At 27.1% G+C, this 15,043-nt stretch overlaps 1 protein-coding gene across 2 annotated transcripts; it reads left to right on the top strand.

The window, feature by feature from the left end:
* The first annotated feature begins 7,711 nt into the window (after nucleotides 1-7,711).
* LOC111039261 (venom carboxylesterase-6-like) lies at nucleotides 7,712-14,086 on the top strand. 2 transcript variants are annotated; one of them, XM_022322679.1, is made up of 6 exons: nucleotides 7,712-7,746; nucleotides 9,471-9,643; nucleotides 11,614-11,800; nucleotides 11,871-12,165; nucleotides 12,232-12,614; nucleotides 13,824-14,078. In XM_022322679.1, the coding sequence occupies exons 3-6, from the start codon at nucleotides 11,621-11,623 to the stop codon at nucleotides 13,995-13,997; spliced, it is 1,032 nt and encodes a 343-aa protein (XP_022178371.1). In that variant the 5' UTR covers nucleotides 7,712-7,746; nucleotides 9,471-9,643; nucleotides 11,614-11,620; the 3' UTR covers nucleotides 13,998-14,078. The 2 variants fall into 2 exon arrangements, with proteins under 2 accessions (XP_022178371.1, XP_022178372.1); XM_022322680.1 differs by lacking the exons at nucleotides 7,712-7,746; nucleotides 9,471-9,643 and having other exon boundaries at nucleotides 13,824-14,086.
* Nucleotides 14,087-15,043: the final 957 nt, after the last annotated feature.

Genomic DNA, 15,043 nt, shown 5'->3' with positions numbered 1-15,043 from the left:
AGGTTATTCAACCAGCTCAAATTATAAAATTAATTTCTGGTTGAAATTCTTAATATAGTAGTATTAATTTATTGTGAAGTGGTTTGATCTAAAATCTTTAAAAATAGTTTTATACTTTCATATTTTTTTCTTATTTGGATGTAAATAAATACTATATTATGAAATGTTTAAAATAATATATAGCAAATTTAATTATGTTAATGTATCATATTAAATGTTGATCTAAATCTTACAAAATATTTGTAATTGTTTTCAAATATTAATCATCTTATAATTCAGATTCCAAATAACTAATTATAAAGAAAACTATTGATTTTACAATAATATTTTTTTTTTTTTTTTATTTATCAATAAAAATTTTTACAATTTGCAATACACAATTTGATAATTTGATATTGTATCATATTTTTGATTTTTGATTCTTTAATTTACTTTTTGGAGTAACTAAAGTGTTTTATAAATTGCATGTAAACATTTTATAGGAGTACAGTGCTCTTATACAATTTATAAGTAAGCACTCGAGTATTTATAATCTCTATACCTAATATATTATTAATAATTATATATTAAACATAATATATAAATGTTTTAATGCTTGACGTAATATTATTTAAATAGGAACATAATAATAATATAATAATTTAAAATGTTATTTAATGACACTATACGAGCAAAATAATAGATCGAATAATCCAACTAGAATGGCCGTTACTTAATTAATAAATTCATGTTAATTAATTATTTATTTAAAATAGTGCTATAATGTATCAAGTAGGACATGCAATGTGCATAAATTATTATTATTATGTTATGTACAATTATAAATAATACATCATTAATGAAGTATTGAAGTTATTAACTGCATTTGTAGGACAAATCAAGCTCAAACTAAACTTTTTAAAATTTTTCAAACTCAAACCAAAACTTGTACTTTTATATTTGAATTCATTTTGAATTGAACTCTATCAAATCCAATCAAAAATTTCAAACTTTTATGAAATATAATATTTAAAAAATGACAAGAACAATTAAGAGGTAAATGAAGTAACCTCTCTGGTATAAAGTAGGTATTGAGTGTACTTCCTTCACCTTGATATCAGTATTATCATGTGAACAATTCAATGTTAAATTAGCTATAAAAGATGTAATTGCTTAACTATAGGTAGGTACAGAATAATTTTCAAATGTTCAGGGTCTTGATAAAGTTTATCCAAATTTATACTTAAAATGTTTATAAGAAGAATCGTGTACTTATTTTTAAATTGTAATAAGATCAACTTATGTAGTTATGTGGGATCTTGTATTAAAGTGTAAAGCTTTTGACCGAGCCTAAAAATGTTTATATGCATTTTAAGTAACACAACATAATTTAAGATTTTTGATTTATTTTTTTATGAGACCAGGTGAGGCGTCTGTCAAATATAAGTCCAAGATATTTTACTTCTGTTGACTGTCGAATGACGATGCTGTTGATTGTTACAGCTGGGCAGTTTAACCCTAGAGGTCCGAGTGAGAAGGTCACAAAAGAGGACTTTGATTCATTGATTTTTATTTTCCAGTTGGTGAACCACTGTGAGAGAGAATTCAGGTGGGTTTGTAGTTTATGAGATGTAGTGATATGGTCAGAAGAAACTGATAATAGAGCAGTATCGTCAGCATATGTTCCAACTAAAGTGTTTTCAGATGTAGGTAGGTCCGACGTATGTATGGTTTATAAGAAAGGAGCAATATCGCTGCCTTGGAGGACACCAGCAAATATGGGATATTGTTTTGAGTGTTGTAAGTTATGGCGAACATTAAAAGAGCGGCTGACAAGATAGGATTTAAGTATTAGGTATAAAGGGGCTGGAAATATATTTTTTAGTTTGAAAAGGAGACCGTCATGCCAGACGGTACAAATGCTTTCGCGACGTCCAGAAAGACACCGGCGCAATATTTTTTGGTTTCGAGAGCAGCGGAGATAGTGTCCGCAACCCTGTGAAGTTGATGTGTTGTGGAATGGTGAGCACGAAAACCGAACTGGAAGTTTGGAATGCTGTTTTTTGATTGTGCTATGGCGGTGATTCGCTTGAGAATGATTTTTTCAAGGATTTTACCCAGGACTGGTAGTAAGCTGATGGGCCTGTACGAAGAGGGGTTTTCTGGAGGCTTACCAGGTTTGAGAACAGTGATAAATTATTACTGATTATATTAAATAATTTATTACACTCTTTAGTTATCATAAATTAGTATGCAAAAGGCAGAACATTATAATGTATTTCAATAGTTATTTTCAGGTTAATATTGAACATGTCTTAATAAAAACAAATATTGGGCTCTAAAATACTGTATCCATAATTATAATATTAAAAATTGTTTATATACCTTATGACTTGCTATAATTTATATTAATAGCAATGACATTTATTAGGATGTATAATAATTAATAAGCATTATTTATAAGTATCTATATGCTAATACATAGGTATTTTCTATATGACATGATAAATTAATTTCGGCAAGTGACAAATTAACATTTTAGAATTTTCGAATATATTTTTAAAGTGTTGATACATTTGTTTTTAACCATAAAAAATATTTTAAATACATATGCATGATTTTTTTATAAGCGTTTGAAGTTCAAAAAAAAAAATAAAATAAAATAAATTCATTAACATTTACAAATAATTTTGTAGTTAAAAATGTATAAAATGTTTAATTTTTACAGTTAAGGCTTGGAAATTTAATAAAAGGTTCTTCGTAAGTAGTTCACACTGAAACCAAAAAAAACCCTACCCTACCCACACACTTTTTAAAGACATTTTAAGTAAACATTTTAACGAAATTAAATATTTAAACAAAGAATAACGATAGGTACCTATTTTGTTGAAATTCAAAAATATTATTCTTAGTGATTTGAAACTTTTAAGTCAATTCTTATGTTCTATATTCATATACACTATGATATTTAAAAAAAACACAAGATTCGTTTTATGTTAATACCTTACAGACCACCTTCACTCAGAATCGTATTAAGGCTCGAAATTATATGTTAATACATATTTTCAATATGACACAACAAACTAATTTCGGCAAGTGACAAAATCATTCCGATTTTTGATGAAATGATCTATACTTGATTTTACAAATTTTGTCATAAACACACGTTTTAACAACTATTCAATTTGTTGATACATATTTAGATAATTTTACTGTTTTAACATGTTTTCTACAGAGTTCCGAGTGATTGAAAGCTTATCATAAGTAAGCCAATACTTAATAGTTTATGACATGTATATAGTATAGTATTTATTATTTTCGGTTCGGCGGTGTCGACAGGACGTATTTTTGGCTGTATGTATAAATACGGTACCTATAAAGTAATTTTACCACAGAACCAGCGATCCTTTGAATTTGAACATTTAAAAATGCTTGTTGTTATAAATTGCAACCAAGATAATTAGATAATCATTTTTTTTATTACATTTTATTATGTTACTAGTTATGTTATATATTTTTTTAATAATACGTATCTCGAACTGCTTAGCACATATTTTTGTTGTACAAATACATATAAATCCGATCTCTATTTATACGATTAGACCTACCTATTATTATACTGATGATGACTATAGTCAGTGCCGTACACAGAATTCTCCAATGGTGAGGGGGGGGATTGAAAATTACCTACAATTTTATTTTTATTTTGTCTGGTCTAATAATTGCAATCGTTTGGGTGAGGTATTTGAAGATGTTTCTACAACTTCAACTTCTTAACTTTTCTAGTGAAAAAATGCTTTGATCATAAACTTCAATGAGGGTTTTTGGATGCATATTAAATGTAATTAGAAATTTGGGAGGTTGAAATTAAACATTCTCAGAAGGTGCTTTTTAAAATAATCGGGAAAAACAAAAATAAATAATAAATACATATGAAAATTTGTTAAAACTGTTTGAGTAGTCTTGGTTAGATCGTTTTCGCTTGGATTGTATTTGATTTATTTTAACTTTTTTTTCTTAAAATGTCAAATTGTCAATAAAAAATCAATTATCATTCAGTCAAAAAGCTTAAAAGTGTAATATAAGTTTTCTCATAAGTTTTTATGATGTAATGTGATATGAATGTAATATAAAGTTTATCATACAAGTACTTGTACCAAAAAAATACTGATCAATTGAAGAAAATTGGTATGTAAATACAATGTTTTTGCAAAAATGAATTAAGCTTATCGAGTTATATATTATTAGTTATTGGCTATAGCTGATCCGGTAAGACTAATATATGAATTTATATCTTTGCTTACCAGTTGACGAAAATTGAAATGAAACTTGATAAATATTTTTTTAAAGTAAATATAATACTGTATTGGGAAGGGAGGAGGGCTTCAGCCTGTTAGCCACTGTGATTAGTAAAATATATTTCAAAATTTAATTTATATTTTCCCTTGCTCAATTTAGGTACTTAGCTGTTGGTATAATTAAGATTTTTTTATTTTAAGATTACTTTTTCAGTTTGGTTCGTGGTACCTATAAATATCTTAAAATTAGATTTAAAAATACTGCGTCCAGTAGAAAAAAAATAACAATTAAGGCAAGTAACATTTTGAAGAATTACTAGCAAACCCCGAAAATGTTGAGCTACTATGCCCTTGAATATAATAGTCAGTATTTACAATAATAAATTATGCCGACAGAGACGCATACGTAAATAATATAGTTACAATAGTCTCTAATAGGCACTATGGTTGGCGGGTTGGCCTATTTTCGACCTTGTAGCATCTAGGAAGATGCGGCATACCTATTTTTTTTAGACTTTAAAACGACTGGTTTTTATTTTCCAACCAGTTGCTAATAAAAACAGTGTGCCGTTGGCAAGACTTGTAGATTTTTGGTGTTAAAATATTCTCTGTCTTACATCTGCGTGACTTATCACTTATATTATGTACCTATGTATTTAGTGTACTGTGTACCTATATTATATCAACAATTCAATGCGAAAATGTTCAATTATTGGTACTTAGATATTTCATATAATAGCTGAGAACCATAGGTTTCACAAATACTTACTATTTCAAAGTAAATTATTGTTTGTAAGACCCACATCGGCCACATCAGAAATTATTAGACTAAAGACAAGGTACTTAATTATATGATGTTTGGATTTAAAATTGTATTCGGTTTATTTTTAGATAATATTATATTTTATCTATTATTATTATTATTATTATTATTATTAGGTATCATTATAAAATATTTGAGTAAAATGTATGTATTAAAAATTATATTATTTTTGTTTATCTAGCTGGGTTAATTTTTTATCTTAGATAATTAATCAGACAACTTACAACTATTTTATATTAATCTGGATAAGATATAACGATTAAAATATATTGTCCGTGATATCTGACTTTATTAAGCTGTGTGAACGTTTCCCTCACAGACCACAATCTTTACTAAGTTCGTTAGGTTTAAGGATTAGGTACAGGTTTGATTGAAAGTGGCTTAAAATAAATGTACATTTATAATATAGGTACTATACTACTATATATTATATTAAATTATTATCTATAAATTTTAATTTAATATAAATTTACATCTAACAAATTATTTAAAAAATATCTTTTAAATTATATATTTCCACAAAGCATCGCTATTTTTTAATGAATTGACAACATCTCATTCAATTGGTTGATACCTATTAAAAATGTCACTCAAAAGACAAATTTGAGAAACAGTCTCGCAACATATATACTCGTTCTCAGCCAGTTTTTGTCTCATTGGAGAAAATATTTTTATGCAGTATTTTGTATTTTGTAGTGCTATTAATATATTCTTGTTTTTGGGAGGAGAGAGAGGGCTTAGACCATCCAAGACCTCGCCTAGTTGCACTATGTATTCCCCTACCTGGGGATAAACTTTATTAATACTTGACAGGTTAAGATGTTCAGTCTGTTTTATGGAAGTTTAGGCATTTGATTTCTATCAATATGCAATATGTGTCGATGTATGAGACATTTAACCTGATCACTTAACATGTGAAATATAAAAACCTCGAAGTTATTACCCACTCACTTACTATTTTTTCGGACCAAAATGAAACATTGGGTGGGAAAGGGTTGAATGGTAATTTCTTTTTTTCAAGGTACTTCTCCTTGAGCATTTTATCAAATTATGTATACCTACCGAGAGTTTCGAATCATCGAAGGTTTGATTGAATTAAAGAGAGTCAACTACCTATATATGGACACGAGGACACCTACCTAGCTATAAGTCTAAATAACCTACTGCATTAGCTTAGCTTATACTGCATAATTGAATGCAGAATAATAATGTACTTAGTAATGTAATTTTTATTAATTAAATAATGCTATACTTATAAGAAGTAGCGGATCATGACTTTTTTTAACGAGATTGTGAAACAAATAATTGTCGCAGAGAATAAGAAAGTTAAAAAAAACTCATGCAATTGAAATGCACAATAACTAGTTAATTATACTAATTAATAATGATTACACCAATCTATATTATGCAGTTTGCGTAAATAAAATATTAAATATGCTGCTAAATTATTGCGATAATAATTATATCACCTAAATTGTATAGGTAATAAACAATAAATAATACAAATTTGATGTAAAATGTTATAATTTATTACAATAGGTTGCTATATAATGTTAAATTTTTTGAAATTGAATCGCTATTGTTGTTTATAAAAATATACAATGTAAGTTATCCTATAAGAATAGGTAGTATAATAGTTAAATCAATATAAATATATTTTATATTACCTATTCATTTCATGTTCATTAAACTATACCACTATTATATATATTTCTTATAAGTAAGTATAAGTAATTCAATAATATTTCGAACATGTACCAATCTATTAAAATTTATAATTTATATTTAATGTTATAATGTATAATATTTTTCAAGTACATTATCATAAAACATTTTTTTTAAAATTTGCTATAAGTGGGTAAGAAAAATAGTTATTGACAGCTATCAAACTGAAAAAAATACACCAATTATATACAATAGCAGGCTTGGTGTTTTTACATACAAATATAATAATAAAATTCATTATGATTTATGTAAATATGCTTCATACTCAGATACCTATTATATTTTATTATAAGTACCTACCTACTTATTTACTTATAATAAAAGTCAAGTGAAACTAAAACTTATCAAAGAAATTTGTATAGATAATTTTATTGTAATAATAGTAAATATTGAAATATGTACTTCATACAATCATATTATTATTGTGTCATTATTGAAATGAAAAATTGTCAGCCAATAACAGATGGCAATGGCAGATGCCGAGGTTTATCCTAATAAAAAAAAAAAGTCGTGTGGTAGGCTCATAGATTACGTGGCTACATTTATTGATGATAATTAGTGATAGGACGTTAATGACTTTTTCATTTTTTTCCTTTACATTTTAAGCCTATACTATGCTCACTAAGCAATAAATAAATTCTATGCTTCATTATGATTCAGAATAAATAAATTGTATTTTGCATTTTTGGTAATTTTAGCTATGAATTATTTATTTTTATTTTTAATATAATTTTTCTTTATTTTTACATTTTTGATGGTACAGGTAATTTTTTTTAAATATTAGATTTTAAAGGAAATGTCAAAATGTTAAAATGAATTAAACATATTTGTATTCTTATTGAAGGTTTTTGTTCCGATTAGATTTACAGCTTACAAGTATACAGCATATGTTTACAGGCACACGCTTATCAAATATTATCTGTAAGTATATCTTGTAAAAATTATAAGTCATTTTTTTAAAAATAATGAATACAATTTTAATGAATTTGGAAATATGTTTGGTAATTTTTTTTGTTTTTAGATCATTTAAGCATTTTATTTTGTCACTTATGGTACTATTTTAGGTCATCGACATCCTATCTCTAATACATTAATCTAAAATATTATAGGTATATTGTACGTCATAGTATAGGCACACATTATCCATATTACATAATAAATTATTATATTTATATATTTGGATAGAAAATAAGTTTTTTATTAACATTTTAGATTCTGAGCGGAGCGATGAGTCTATACTGGTTTTCCAATAATGTATTATTTTTTTATTTTCTTTCTGACTGAATTTGTAATGCTTTATAGTTAAAAAATGCTTTAGTCCTCAATTTTGAGGGCGGTAGCTTTGGGTAGCAAATTGGACATTGCTTGAATCTAGGTCAAAGTAAACAAATTAACAGTGCTTTTCAAAATAACGGCAAAAAAATGAAAAACAAAAAATTATTATGACTAATGCAATTTTCAAAATATTAAAAAATAAGTTAATAAGTCAAAATTAATAAGCATTATTATTATTGGAAATTTCGTTGTATTTGATTTATATTCATATCTAAAATCTGTAAAAAAATGAACCTTGAGTAAAAAAAACAAAAAGTTTACCTATAGTTTTTCAAGTGGTCCGTAACGTCAAAAAGGTTGGGAAACACTGCGCTAGAACAAAATTCTATTTTTAATAGCTCACCTGAAACTTTTGCCAATTATAATAATATGTTGTCAACACAGCTATAAATGTAGGGTACCTAACAATGTTTGTGTTATGATACTTCCCACTAGGTTATTATCCATAGTAATAGGTAGTATATACAATCCATTTATATATATATATTATAATGTATACATTAGCTTATTACATTTAATTGAATAATTCTTAACAGTTTCTTTATATCTAAATAAAAAATGTCACATTATCCAGAACCGTATTTCCCAGCCTACATAATTGCTTTTTTTTAATTCACTGCAGTAATATAATAGTCGAGATGATAATTTTTTGCTCGACAGCTAGTCAATAAGTCATAACTATTATTATATTAACCTGTAGGCTGTAATGATATAACACCGGCGGTATCCTCGTTTGGTGTAAATTTAGCAGCGCCTTGTTGTGAATACTTCGAGGAACATGAGAAAATTAATTCTAGTTTTCATTGATGATCAATTTAAAGCTCATCAAACTTGGTAAAAATATTAGGCAAGCACGAAAGTTGATAAAACCTAACATGACCGATTCTGGGAAGTCACGTGTGTGTACTGTTATCTGAATTTAGGTGGCGTACACACAGTACCCGATATCTTAATGCATAAAGTCGAATTATTTTTTAAAAAATCATATCGAAATCAACAAACAATTATTACGATCAATTGTAAATATTTATCATTTTATTTTCGTATGCTCTATGGTGCCCCAGTTTGAGAACCACTAATATAATAATATTTTATAATATATTACATTAATTAATATATTAGGTGTTATGCAGTTCTTCAGAAGTGTCTTTTAGCTTAAATAACTTTTGAGAATGATTATAGTTAGATTTTGACGGAAACTCAATGAAAAAAAAAAATAAAAAAATGAATGACCTAACAGATTGGTGTATCATAATAAGCGGTCGACGTCAATGTTTGAGTAGGTTTTTATATTAACTATTTTAATCTAGTTGGGACGGGTAAGACCAAGTTTCTTTCTCAATCAGACAATCGCTGGCCGTCGTCAAGTGATGCAGGTCTATCTACAAACTGTTCTAAGCACTTAACAGTGTGTAGTGTGTACCTACGCTGTCGCCCTTCAGTACGAAAGCGGCAACTAAACGAATTACAACTCGATATAATAGTAAGTAGCTTGCTAACGATTTACACATTATTAACTAATTATTTTCAAACTTAATTTTACCTTTGAGATTTTTGTCTTTTGAGGAATAAATTGCTACTGTTAATTTATTAGTATCATTGTTATACATTTTTTTTATACGGATCGCTTGTTAACAAAATGTTTGAACATAGATATATTGACAAATAAAATGAAAATCTTTCATGGCTAATTAACCGAGTAGGTAACAATAGTATTTTTTGATTAACGAATTTGTCGGTTAAGCTATTGTTTGAAAGGCATTTAATTAGAATGACAAATATATTATCTTTATCTATTACGTTTGTGTTATATTTAGCTCGATGAAATTAATGTTTAATTTATCAAACTGTAAGTTTATTTTTGGTAAAAGTGTGTGTTTAAGTGTAATATTATTGTTTAGGTTGTTTACCTGATAAAAATGTTGAAGCCGTATAAGTGACATTTATCTTTTAGATTCTAATTTTTATCGTTGGATAACACAACACAAACAACAATTGTTTTGCTGTTAGCTAGGTATGGAACAGAATAGTATAATAATTCATTAAAAACAGCATTCTTTACATTTTAGTAAGTTATTATATTCTCTTATAAATATGTGTGTATCAATAGGTACCTACCAATAATTAAGGGGAATATTATTATTATATTATTTATTTATCTACATAAAATAGGTACATGAAATAAAATTAAAACTACTAAGTCAAGTGGTCGAGACTTAATTTAAAAAAAAATGCCATCCTTGGGTCAATCTCAGATGATTTCAAAGTCGATCACTCTTTGTTAGAACTAATAAATTAATATATGTTAAGTATAAACAGTTACATACATATCCCGGATCAATCTGTTTGTGTGAAATAAAATGTTCTCACTTAAATATTATACAAGCTGATTAGATACCGGGCTACATGGTTTCTGATGATCATTTAGAGTAGGCAGAGTCTTAGTGAATTATTTAGCAGTTAAAAACTATTTACAGATTATGTAATTAACTAGCCAACGATATGAAATGGCACGCTTCTACGCCAACAATACACCTAATGTTAATTTATTTTGAAATTATTTAGAAATTGAATGTGAAACGTTTACATTTTTAGATAACTTTAGACTTAAATTGTATTATTAATATAAGTTTGAAGTTTATTACTATAGTTTTAGTGATAAACTAATAAAGATTTACAAATTAAAATTGTATTTTGCGTTAGTCGATCCTTAAAGGAAAAATGTACTCTCCGTAGATCTTAACAAAAAAAAGTTTGGCCACCCCTGCATTATATAATATTTATTGTAGTTTAATTTAAAAAATAAATCGATTTTGCTTTTATTTTGTAAACACACCTGAAGTGCCTAAGGCTAAATGATCTGTAGTTTAGCACCTGCTCTATACCCCCTCAATTTTTGATGTTGTTGCGTTTAAATAAAGAATGCCTTCAGAATGTGGTTTGTTGGGGTTGTAGCAACATAACCGATTAACCTTTCGTCTTTCATATGTATTTATATTTTATTACCCTGTGTGAATGTATGCATGTGTATAGTGTGTACCTATGTATAATGTATGAATTAAATATATTCCTTACACATTTCCACACCGTCACTTGAACACCGATACCTACACAAGGTAGGTAGAACTAGGAAATTATTTATAAAATAAAATAAAAGTTATTTTGAATACTTCTAAATTATAATTATTTATTGTATATATTTGTGTTTACACTGATGTATATAATAAATAATAATTAACATAAAAGAAATGTAAAAAATAGGTACCTAGTGGTAAACTTGTTTTGGTTCATTTTTTTCTACTTAATTTCCATTAATTCATAAACTACAATTTCTGAAAAATATAATATAATTATATTAATTGTGTACTAAAAATCGTGTTTAAATTAATTTAAAGGTACCCTGAGTACCCTATGTACAAATAGCGATTAATTGATGAATTATTTTATGTTTAGGTTAAAAATGTGGGTAGCTTCTATTATTAGCATTTTATTTCTGAGTGCTGTAATTTGTGATCCAGTAGTAAGGATTACAAAAGGTGCAATAAGAGGACTAACTTCAAAATCAAGAGATGGCCGAGATTTTTATTCTTTTACTGCCATACCATATGCAAAGCCACCAATTGATGAACTTAGATTTGAGGTAAATTTCATTGAAATTTATATTGAGTTAAAATGAAACCTTTATAATGATATTTTACAATTGATTTTAGCCTCCAGTAGCAGTAGATTCTTGGGGGGGTATTTTAGATGCCACCCAAGAATCAAATATGTGTACACAAAATAATCATTTCTTCCCAGCAATTAGACACTTAACACTTGGCCAGGAAGACTGTTTGTATTTGAATGTCTATACACCAAATATAAATGGAAAACTTCCAGTAATGATTTGGATTCACGGTGGAGGATTTCTCGCTGGTCATAGCGGGTCAAACATATTTGGACCTGAATATTTTATGGATAATGATGTTGTTTTGGTGTCCATAAACTACAGGCTTGGATTATTTGGTAAGATTTGTTTAACCAAACTGTTTCGATATTAATACTTTATACAAATAATTTGTTATTATTTAGGGTTTATAAGCACCGAAGATGATGTGATACCGGGTAACTATGGACTCAAAGATCAAGTCATGGCATTGCGTTGGGTCCAAGAAAATATTGCTAACTTTGGCGGTGATCCTGGACAGGTGACAATATTTGGCGAAAGCGCGGGTGGTGCCAGTGTAGGATATCATTTATTATCTCCGTTAAGTAAAGGCCTGTTCCATAAAGCCATACTCCAGAGCGGTACACCTTTGTGTCGTTGGGCTGTTTCTCCACCTGGATTAGTCCGTAAACGTACAGAAGCAGTTGCTACTATCGCGGGATGTAATTTCGATAATTCTGAAGAAATATTGAAATGTTTAAAAAAACTTCCAGCTAAATATGTGGTCGAACTTCATAATAAATTTTTCGTAAGTATTATTCATTCCTATGGGCTCATTTATCTCTCATGTATCTCCAGTTACTTCATACCAGGGCTTGCATTTGAAAAAAATTTTGTTTTACGTTACTTACAATCAAAACGTTATACAAATTTTGAGTTTATCGTTATTCAAAATTTGAACATTATTCAACTTTTGTGTTTATCGTTGTTCAGAATTAAAACGTTACACAATTTTTGCGTTTATCGTTATTTAAAATTTAAAATCATTTAGATACCTGTTTTAAAAGTTCACAGGCCGCAATTTAAAAGTATATGAATATGACCTTTTTTTGGGGACATAATTTCCCTATTCTGAGTTTTAAGTAGGTATTGTATAATTTTATTTATTTTATTTTATTCGTTTAGTTAAATGGGTTAAACTAATATAAAGAAAACGTATGCACGTTAAAACTATAAGTATATTAGTATAAAATATAAATATTAAACATTAGACAAGCACTGACGAGTGACGACTGAACAAATCTGAGCAATCTAAACACCGAACACAATAGTTGAATAACTTGAATAGTTGAATGGTATAAATTTCGACCGTGGTACAGATAGTACAGTACAATATTATCAGAGTATCACTATTATTAGCTATTGGTAATTAAATTATTCTATTAATACCTTCTTGTCCTTCTTATTAAGTTTTAAAATAATATCTGATACGGGATCTCCCGGATAGGCCGGATACGGAATAAAATTAATTCTTGGATTGAATAAATAATTGAATACTACTAAGTATTATTAAATAATTGGAAATTAACTATTTCGTTTAATGGAATACAATATATACCGTTTTGCGTTGTTTTGTTTAATGATATATCATATATTTTGTTAAACGTTACGTTTTGTTTTGTGTTATTTATTTATTTATGTTTATCGTTTTCCGTTATAATTACGTTTACAAATTTCAATCGTTTTTTATCAAATATAACGTTATTATCACGTATGCAAGCCCTGCTTCGTACTCATTATAATTTTATTATTGTCCTACCATCAAGTACAGGTACCGTTCGGAGATTATATTAAAAAAGATTTCAACTAAAAAAAAATCAAAATTTTAGCCTTTATACATACTTTTGTTGTTGTATGATTGTGATGGTTGATATTGTATTAACACTCAATAAAACCCAACATTGGTCGTTTATTATTTAAATTATACTTAAAGTAATTAAAATATTTCATGTTTCAGGAGTGGATCAATCATCCATGCATAATATTCCCACCTGTAGTTGAATCATGCGATTCAAACCAGGAATCGTTCCTATGTAATCATCCAATTACTGACTTTAAACAAGAATCTAATGTACCTGTAGTTATAGGTTTGAATTCGGGCGAAGGTGGAGTATTTGCAGCATGTAAGTAGAATTATAAATTGAATTATTTAACATCAAAAACATTAACTTTATTTGTATTACTATGTCTATCAATGAAGATATATTTTAAAATAAACAATAAGGCAACAAATAAAGAACCTTTATAGTTAAGAAGGGTACCATAACTTTTTTTTATCATCATGAATATGTAATTATTATTTGTAACATGATATATTTCATAGTTAACGCTGTTGTTCAGTATATCTATTGCTAACTTTAATTTAAAAAACCGGTTATTTTTTTGACGGATATAACGCGATATTTACTAGTCCTTGACTTACACGGAAGATTTCCTAATGTAAAACATTCAATGTTAGGCACTCATTATAATGCTATATTTCATAAAATATTAACGTTTTTGAAAATATTTTGTCAGCATAATTTTAAGTCATTATAAAAGCAAAATTCTTGAAAAAAATAATTTCCACTACATTTATTGTTTTTGTTTTTTAAGTTGCTTACTTTTTTGAATGAAAAAATACATTTTAAAATTAATATTCTTATTTATACTATTAGTTGTAAGTGTCAATTTAAAGCATTAAAAAACTTTGAAAATTCACTTAAAATCAGAAAAAAAAAAGTTTAAAATGCATTAAAACATCTTATAAATGTATTCAAATATCAAAAAATGAAAAATAAAATGCACAGAAGGTAAACAAAAGATTTATGATTTAGAAAATATAAAAATCTTTCAAGTGTAAAATATTTAAAAATTAAAGATATTATTAAGTACGACTTGTGTTAAGGTTATGTAAAATATTTGTAAGACGAATATGTGAAAATAATTTATAAAATCTACGTAAAAAGTTTTAATAGCCGGAAATTATTAAAAATATCGAAAAAATTACCGAAATGAAAAAATTACCTAAACAGTCCAAAAAAGACGTGATAAATCAAAAATATCAAAAACTACAAAAAGTTGTAAAATATGTTTTCAAAATTGAATTTATTAATTCCTTTGTATTGTATTAAAGTGTAATGAATTTTCAACGCTATTTGATTTATGGTAATTATCGTGCGTTTATTTTCATACTTA

The sequence above is a fragment of the Myzus persicae genome, unplaced genomic scaffold, assembly GCF_001856785.1.
Source record: "Myzus persicae strain clone G006 unplaced genomic scaffold, MPER_G0061.0, whole genome shotgun sequence".
Taxonomy (NCBI): Eukaryota; Metazoa; Arthropoda; class Insecta; order Hemiptera; family Aphididae; genus Myzus; species Myzus persicae.
This window is presented reverse-complemented; position numbering and strand designations above follow the sequence as displayed.